This window comes from Trichosurus vulpecula, chromosome 5 (assembly GCF_011100635.1).
Source record: "Trichosurus vulpecula isolate mTriVul1 chromosome 5, mTriVul1.pri, whole genome shotgun sequence".
In the NCBI taxonomy this organism is placed as follows: Eukaryota; Metazoa; Chordata; class Mammalia; order Diprotodontia; family Phalangeridae; genus Trichosurus; species Trichosurus vulpecula.
In genome coordinates, this window is record NC_050577.1 from 309,365,183 (window position 1) to 309,374,365 (window position 9,183).

The 9,183-nt window shown below is 52.8% G+C and overlaps 1 protein-coding gene across 2 annotated transcripts; it reads right to left on the bottom strand.

Moving 5' to 3' along the window:
- Positions 1–318: 318 nt before the first annotated feature.
- Positions 319–7,767, bottom strand: UPK3A (uroplakin 3A). 2 transcript variants are annotated; one of them, XM_036759162.1, is made up of 6 exons: positions 7,699–7,767; positions 7,035–7,190; positions 4,874–5,153; positions 3,011–3,093; positions 1,248–1,380; positions 319–478 (listed from the first exon to the last, which is right to left on the bottom strand). In XM_036759162.1, the coding sequence occupies exons 1-6, from the start codon at positions 7,748–7,750 to the stop codon at positions 319–321; spliced, it is 864 nt and encodes a 287-aa protein (XP_036615057.1). In that variant the 5' UTR covers positions 7,751–7,767. The 2 variants fall into 2 exon arrangements, with proteins under 2 accessions (XP_036615057.1, XP_036615056.1); XM_036759161.1 differs by lacking the exon at positions 7,699–7,767 and having other exon boundaries at positions 7,035–7,269.
- Between the last annotated feature and the right edge of the window lie 1,416 nt (positions 7,768–9,183).

The window sequence follows — 9,183 nt, forward strand, 5'->3', positions numbered from 1 at the left end:
TACCTATCTGCCCACTCACACTCACACACACATTCACACATTCTCACATATTCACATACATAAACCCACCCCTCACATTTATTCACACTAACACACGTAACATATACCCCCTCACATACACTCACGCTTACACACATACATGCTTTTACACATACACTCACATACACCCTCCCTCTCACATACATATACCCACCCCTCACTCATGCTTATACCCATACACACTCATACCCATACTCTTACACAGTACACATCCTCATACACACACAAATGCACACATACACCACACATTTTGTGCCAGGAATTTGACTAGTTGGTTTCTCAGTCCTGGAGCTTGCTGGTGTAGACCTCAGCTTGGTCCAGAGATTGCCTCCGGTTCGCAGAGGAATAGGAAGGCTCCAAGGTTCCCTGGGCTTTCGGAACCACCTCCTGGCTGATTTGAGATTCATGCTGTGTCTCTAAGTCTGAGCTCCCCATACTCCTAAGCAAAAGAGATCAAGGGAGAAAAATAGACAAATACATGAGTAAATGAAAGCTATAACTAGGGTGGGGTAATGCAGTCTTTGCCCCAAGTTAAAAGAGGGTTTGTTGATCTTCAGTGACATGGAAGCAACAGAATCCAGCCCCTAGTTAGCAAGAAGAATTAATTAAAACAGAAAACTACCAGACTGCAGGGCCACTCCACCTCGTGGCATTCACCCCAAGTCCAGCCCTTCTTCCTTCAGGGTCCTGTGGGTGGTGGTCCTTTTCCCCCCCTCCCAGCCCTGCTCCACTGAGGGCCCATGTAGGCCTCCTCACTGCCCCAGCTGCTCTTTTCACACAGATAAGCCATGTCTGCATTCATTCAAGCATGTGAGCCTCACAATAGCCCTGTGAGGGGGACCAGACAGATTCTCACTTCCATTTTGTAGCTAGTAAAACCAAGGCAAGTCAGTGGCAGTGCCAACTGGAGGCTGAGGGACAGGCTGACCCAATATCACCCAAAGTTCCAAGACACCTGGTTGTATACTAGCTTGTGACCATGGACAGGCCATGTACAGGGGGCCTAGATTATTGGTCCATGACCTTTCCTAGCTAGGACATTCTCATCACCTGGGATACTAGGGCAGAAAGGGGTCTCAGCAACCCAGTGGGGCTGCACTGCTCTGCACAGGGCCAGCCCTCTGACCCAGCCTATCAAGAGAATTGCCCCAGGGAAGCTCCCCCTCCCCTGGGGTAAGTCTAGGCTCCCCAAGGCTGTAGCTACTCACACAAAGCTCAAGATGACAGCTACCGCAAAGCCCAGCAGCAGGAAAAACATCAGCGTGCTCAGGATGGAAGTGATGACAATCATGGCCCCGCTCCTCCTGCCGGGCCACATGTCGATCTCTGAGTACGGGGAAACTGGAAGAGGGGACACAAGGGACCTCATCAAGGGGAGGGGAGCAGGGATGTAGGACCTGTCTTAGAACAATAGCTCAAGTCACTGCTCCAAGGGTCCTGGCCCAGCCACCTACCACCCTTCCTCTCCTGTGTCTCAGCCAAAAGGTGGGCCTGGGTCACATGACCTCTGGGTGCCCTCTCAGCTCTGACAGGCTGTGGTTCTGGGCACTCTGGCCCTCTGGGGCTGCCATATTGGTGGGCTGCCCCACCCTCACCTCATCTATCATCCCTGACGCACTCCTGTTAGTACAGATAGAGAAACCAAGGCACAGAGAGGCTGGCATCCATCCTCAGGCCAGAGCTCTTTCTACTGAACAAAAAATAGGGAGAAAGCTTTCATAAACTGCAGTTTAGAATTCTGCCCCCCAAATTGTGGAAATTGAGTTGTATTTCAGTGACTAGGGGGAGCAGCCCAGCGGGGTAGCTTCACACTGGCCTTCATATTCCACTGGCTGCTTGCTGTGGAGCCCTTGGACAGTCCCAGTCTCCTCAAGTCAAAGGTTCGATTTTCCCAGTGGGAGAGCTAGAAGAAGCCTTGAGATCATCTTGTCCAACTCCCTCATTTTGCAGTGGAGGGTAATCAAGGCAAATTTGCCCTGGTCACCCAGTTAGTCATAAGTAGCCTACCCAGAGCAGAGGGAAGGAAGATGCTCTGTCTGGGGATCTGCTCCCCCATTTCCCACCCACTCCCTCTGGTCATGGTGCTTAATCATGGCTGCCTGGGTCTCATTCCTCAAGTCCTTGTGACTAAGGCTCTCATCTGCTTTTCTAGGCAGTGGGCTCTGGGATCCAAGACCTGATGCCTCCAAGGACTCATGGCGTCAGCCCCCTGGAAGCTCCCTCCACTCAGGAGACCCAAATCTTTCTGTGCCTCTCTCAGTAGGAGATTGCTGTGGGCTGTTGTAGCCATGGTTATTGTCACTGATGAGACCAGGAGTGGTAGCAGAAGAGGTGGAAGGAAAGACATGGAAGGATCGAGGAGGGGAGAGAATAAGGGGACCAGGTTCCAATGCCTCCTCTGATGCTTACTATCATGGGACTTTGAGAAGGGGCCTTCCATCTCCTGGGCTTCCACGTCCTCCCTCACTAAGCTGAGGGGTTGATTGGGTGTCCTTGAGGTTTATTCCAGCTCTAGACCTAGTATCCTATCTACTCCAATAATCCTCTGACCCTGAGAAGCCACATTTGAACCAATTCCCCAGGGGCCAGAGGGTAGCAAGGAAGCTTTTAGCCTAACATGGGTCCCAAGGAAGGCTTCCCCACATCATCCATCACCTAGGGCCAGCCTGAGCAGAAGTCCCACCTCAGCTAACAAGTACCCAGGAGAGGAGGGGGCCTAGGAGAGTGACCCAAGACCCCGGAGAAGCAAGCCTGGATGGAAGAGCTTCAGGCCAATCCAGGTTACTCTTGGTGTTCCCCCCAAGCCCATCCCTTATACACGCCCAGCTTCAGGTTCCTCCTGGCTCTGCCTGATGCACGGGATGATGAGGAAAGATTTGTCTAGACACTGGAGAGCAGCAGGAGTGGGGGTACGCTCATCTTCACTCCCTTACTTCAATTGACCCCACCCTAGGTCCCTCCTGGCACTTACTCTGATTGGTCCGAATTGGCTGAGACCAGAGGGTTTGATCCTCCACAAAACCACTCAATGTATTTACCAAGACATATTTGAACCTGAAAGGAGAAAGAACAGGAGGTGTCCTGAAGCAGAAATGTGGCATTGACAGAAGATTTGGAAAGGAGCTTAGAAGATAGGACACCATCTCAGAGCTGAAAGAGACCTTAGAATATAGAATGCAGAATGTTAGAGTTGGGAGGGAGATTAGAACAGGGAGTGACAGAGCACAGGGAGTGTCAGAGCTAAGAGGGACCTTAGAAGAGGGAATGTCAGAGCTGGGAGGGGCCTTACAACAGGGGATGTCAGAGCTAGGAGGGACCTTACAACAGGGAATGTCAGACCTGGGAGGGACCTTACAACAGGGAATGTCAGACCTGGGAGGGACCTTACAACAGGGAATGTCAGAGCTGAGGGGAGCCTTAGAACAGGGAGTATCAGAGCTAAGAGGGACCTTAGAAGAGGGAATGTCAGAGCTGGGAGGGGCCTTACAACAGGGAATGTCAGAGCTAGGAGGGATCTTACAACAGGGAATGTCAGACCTGGGAGGGACCTTACAACAGGGAATGTCAGACCTGGGAGGGACCTTACAACAGGGAATGTCAGAGCTGAGGGGAGCCTTAGAACAGGGAGTGTCAGAGCTAAGAGGGACCTTAGAAGAGGGAATGTCAGAGCTGGGAGGGGCCTTACAACAGGGGATGTCAGAGCTGAGGGGAGCCTTAGAACAGGGAGTGTCAGAGCTAAGAGAGAGCTTAGAAGAGGGAATGTCAGAGCTGGGAGGGACCTTACAACAGGGAATGTCAGACCTGGGAGGGACCTTACAACAGGGAATGTCAGACCTGGGAGGGACCTTACAACAGGGAATGTCAGAGCTGAGGGGAGCCTTAGAACAGGGAGTATCAGAGCTAAGAGGGACCTTAGAAGAGGGAATGTCAGAGCTGGGAGGGGCCTTACAACAGGGAATGTCAGAGCTGAGGGGAGCCTTAGAACAGGGAGTGTCAGAGCTAAGAGGGACCTTAGAAGAGGGAATGTCAGAGCTGGGAGGGGCCTTACAACAGGGGATGTCAGAGCTAGGAGGGATCTTACAACAGGGAATGTCAGACCTGGGAGGGACCTTACAACAGGGAATGTCAGAGCTGAGGGGAGCCTTAGAACAGGGAGTGTCAGAGCTAAGAGGGACCTTAGAAGAGGGAATGTCAGAGCTGGGAGGGGCCTTACAACAGGGGATGTCAGAGCTGAGGGGAGCCTTAGAACAGGGAGTGTCAGAGCTAAGAGAGAGCTTAGAACAGGGAATGTCAGACCTGGCAGGGGCCTTAGCACAGAAAACAGAATCTTAGAGGTGGAAGGGATTTCAGATACCCACTAGGCTACACTCTTCATTTTACACATGGGGAGAATGAGGCCTAGAGAGAATGGCCATAGGAATTAATGGCATTCTCCAGAAGAGCTACCCAATGGGTGCTGGGCTTCTCTCAACGGCCCTTAAGAAATATGTGGTCAGTTAGACAGAACTCCATCCTTGTTTTGCTTGGTCTCAGAGGGCCAAATGAGGAGAACTGGGGGGAAGTTTTATGGAGACAGGTTTGGGTTCAATGTAAGGGAAATAACTTTAATAAGTGGAGCGGTCCTGGCATAGAGTGGTTGACCTCAGGGGGCAGTGAGTGCCTCCTTGCTGGAGGTCTTCTGCTAGAGGCTGGACGACTACTTGTTAGGATGCTGTGGGGGGTGGGGGGTTCTTGGTCAGGTGTGAGTTGTCCCAGGTAACTTGAGAGAGCAGTGCAGCTCTAGTATCCCATGATTCTGACTTCAGGGCTCCATGGGAAAGGGAAGCCCACATACCTGTATTCTGTGGCCCTCATGAGAGGGGGGTTGCAGGTACCCTTGAAGTTGGGGTCCAGTAAGCAGTAGGGATCATCTCCAACCCTGACCAGGTAAGCAGTCAGGATCGCAGCAGCTTTGCTCACGTCCCCCACTTCGTCCAGGCTGGGCAGGTCACTGCACCGGGGCAGGATGAAGGAGGTGGCCTTGTATGGTGCTCTCTGGCCCCCCGCCGTCTCCTGGAATGTGCTGTTGATTGGGAAGCTGCGGTTGTCCTGAATGGCCACATGGCGAATGCTCCCTGAAAGGCAGGCCCCAGTGGGAGGTCCATTATTAGTGTGGTGATCAGCACCTTCCATGTGGACAGCAGCCACCTCTGGGAGCATCACCTTGGTCTTCCCTCAGTGCCAGAGCTCAGAGAGCAAAGCAGGCTGAGGTTAATCACAGCACCAGGAGGCTGCAAACAGCATTTTATAAATGTACTGTGTCTTCTACGTTCTTCACGAAGCAGTGAAGGGCAGGACCCCTGCCCCTGTAGCTCTCCCCCCAACCTCCCACACCCCCAGCAAAAAAAAAAAAACAAACCAGCACAGTGGAAAGAAAGCTGGCTGCCTCCAGCCTCTGGCACTTACTGGGCATGACCCTGGGCCAGTCACCAAATAGTTCTGGGCTTCAGTTTCTTCCACTGTAAATGATGGGGTTGGACTTGAAGGCCTCAAAATCTAAGCCTGTGACCTATGATTCTATGAAATGGATGCAGGCAGAGATTATGGGGGTGCTGTGGAGAGAGCCCTGGGCCTGGGAAGGGAAGAAATACTTAAATAGCACCCACTGTGCACCCTGAGAAGTAGGGGGCTGGCATTATCGTTGCTTTACAGTTGAGGAAACTGAGGCAGACAGATTGGGGAAGCAGCAGATAGAGCCTTGGCCTGGGAAGACAGGGAAGGGAAGATTTGTAGAGCACCTACTAAGTGCCAAGTGCTGTGCTCTATGCTTTCTACAAATGTGTTCTTGGTCTTTAAAGCCACCCTGAGAAACAGGGGCTATCTTTACTCTCATTTTACAGTTAAGGAAACGGAGGTGAATAGAAGTTGAGTGACTCGTCCCGGGACACACAGCTAGTAAGTGTCTGGGGCAAGATGCAAACTCAGGTCTTCCTAACTCTAAGCCCCCAGCTGCCTGGGACCAGTGAGACTCAATATCAGATCTTGCCTCAAACCCCTCTTAGCTATGTGACCCAAGTCACTAACTCTCTGAGCTATTTCTTCATCTGTCAAATGGGGTTGGATATGAAGGCCTCTGAGGTCCCTCTCAGCTCTAAATCTGTGACACTCTGGTCCTCAGTGACCTGCCCAGGGTCACACAGCTAGTGAGTGTCAGAAGTAAGATCTGGACCCTGGTCTGTGCTTGAATACTTCTAGGGATGAAGAACTCACTACCTCCTGAAGCCACCCAAGCCATATTCACACAGCCCTGATGGTTAGGAAGTATTCTTTCTCCCCAGATCTTCCCCTGCTGCTGCCAGTTCTGCCAAATGGGATTATGCTGAACAAGACATTCTTCTTGACCATGACAACCCCTAAAACACTTGAAGGTACCTAGCCTAACCCCAGTTCCACACTGGATAGAAGTTGCACCAAGACTAATTTTTTAAGTAAGGAATTCATAACAATAGGATCTGGGCAAAGATGGCATGGAGTGCCTTGGGAGGTAGTGATCTCCCCATCCCTGGACTGCTTTTAGAGGAGGCTGAATGATGCTTGTTGGTAATAATGTAGCCAGGTTTGGATGCTGTCCCAGGAAGAGGCTAAGGGCCAGCCCCTGAGAGATGCCTTGACCTCCTGAATGCCTGTCTATACCTCCTGAGACCAATTTCCTGGGGCCTTGGAGGTCCTGAACTTGGGTTATCCCATGCTTCCCTTTCTCCTGGGAGAAGTCTGGGCTATTCCATCCTCCTTCGCTTTCTCTTGAGCAAACACTAGACCAAGCTGGAGGTGAGTAAGCAGAAAAAGCTAGACCTTGACTCGGGAGACTCAGATTCCAGGCATGACTCAGCCATCACCTCTCTCTGTGAACTCGTGGCCTGCTCTTCTGGTCAATGAAGAGCAGGTAGCCTGGGTGATCTCCAAGGGCCCTGCCAGCCCTGGCCTCCTAGGAGCTGAACACCAGGAACTGAACTCACCTGAGTTCACCATCACGTACAGGTTGACCTCATAGGAGATGTTCTGCGGGATGGAGGCATTGAACATACAGAAAGGCTTCTCCAAGGTGATGGTGGTCAAGGTGGGGTTGTTTGTGGCAAACGTGATGCTGGCCAGCTGAGGCTCCAGGTCCACTGCTGGGGAGGCAAATAGGGCAGGGAGAGGATCAGGGGCACTGAGAGGTACCCTGGAGGCCAGGGAGCCCAGCCCCCTCATTTTACACCTAGAGACACTGGGGCTCAGAGTGTATAAAGCACTTGTGCAGAATCACAGTCAGTAAATATCAGAGGAATATCGGGAGATAAATATCGGGAATCTTCCCTGACCCCGAGTTCGGTGCTCTCTGATTGTAGGGGACACATTCTCAATTCAAGGTCCACATTCCGTGTTCTCTCTTCTAAGCACCCCTTCCCACTCCCCAACCCTCATATTGTATAGGATAATGGGAAGGAGAGGTAGGTTAGGAATCAGAGTACTGGGCTGTCACGGCGAGACCTTGGACAGCTCACTTGCGCTCAGTGACTCCGAGTCTTCTGCTCTTGGCTGCACTGGGTGTTCGTCCCCCAGTGACTCAGGGCCCTTGCCCGCTCTAAGGCTTCCAGCCTGGCATTCCGGCTTTGAGGTGGGGAGGGGGCGCTCACTTACCCAGGCTCAGGAATAGCCAACCCAAAGCCAAAGCAGCCCCTAGGGGACACATGGCCGGGTGCCTGGGGAAGTCTGGGCGGAGTGCGGATGGAGTCGGATGGAGTAACCGGGGCTGCTGTTCCTTCTCCCTGGAGGCTCTAGGGATCTAGAGGTCGCCCCGCTCCCTCCCCGCCCCCGTGCCAATCGGCGGCCTCATCCCCGAGCCGTTTTGCATGCCGTCCCACCCCTTCTGCTCACCCAGTGACTGGGGAGAGAAGGGACGAGGGGAAAGGTGACCTGATATTTCGTGTCTCCTTCCCCCCGCCCTGCCCATGTTTGTCTGCCTCTACTTATCAGGGCAACGTCGATGGTGATCGCGGAGGGTCAGTGCTCAGGCATTTCTGGGGGTGGAGGCCAGAGCCAAGCCCTTCTCTTAGATCCTGGATTTCTGGGTGGGATCAGTTCCCCTATCTCCATTCTGCCTCTCCTCCCACTCACACACACAGACCAGACCCACATCAATTCTCACCTGGACTGTGGCAACAGCCTCATCACTGGCCTCCCTGACTCCAAGTGCCTCCCCTCCCTGATCCATGCCTCACACAGCTGCCAAAGGGATGTGGACATCTCCGACCAAGTGAGCTCCCTGAAGGCAAAGACCATGTCATGTTTTGCTTGGCACCACCCCCAGACCCAGAACAGTGCCTGGAACAAAGTAGGCACACTTGATTGATATCCCTGTCCTGCTCAAGGACCTGCAAAAGCTCCCTAGTGCCCCTGGGATAAAATAAAAACTCCTGAGCGTGGCATTCAAGGCCTTCACAAGCTGGCCTCCACCTACCATTCTAGGGTTATTGCACCGATCCCAACCATGCACTTTGCATCCAGTCAGTAGCTTTCTCCTTCTGCCTCCATGCACTGGCACTTGCCTGGAATGCCCATCCTCCTAGAGGAAACTTCCCCCTGCTCCCCCAGTTAGGTGTCCAGGCTCCTTCTTTCCTCAAATGACCATGTCGAGGCTTCTCTGCCTCTGATAGCTGGTCAGCTTCTGAGGGCAGGGGTTGTTGTTTGATTTTGTTCTATTCTGTTTTGGTACCCCTAGTTATCACTGGGCAGGCTGGGGACTTCATGCTTATTGGATGAGATCGCATGTTCTAAGGCCCCTCCCCACTCTGGCATTCCCTATTCTAAGGTCCCTCCCAGCTCCGGCATCCCCTATTCTAAGGTCCCTCCCAGTTCCGGCATCCCCTATTCTAAGATCCCTCCCTGCTCCAGCATCCCTTATTCTAAGGCTCCTCCCAGCCCTGTCATCCCCTGTTCTAAGGCTCCTCCCAGCTCTGGCATCCCCTATTCTAAGGTCCCTCCCAGCTCTGGCATCCCCTATTCTAAGATCCCTCCCCACTCTGGCATCCCTTATTCTAAGGCCCCTCCCTGCTCCAGCATCCCTTATTCTAAGGCTCCTCCCAGCCCTGTCATTCCCTGTTCTAAGGCTCCTCCCAGCTCTGG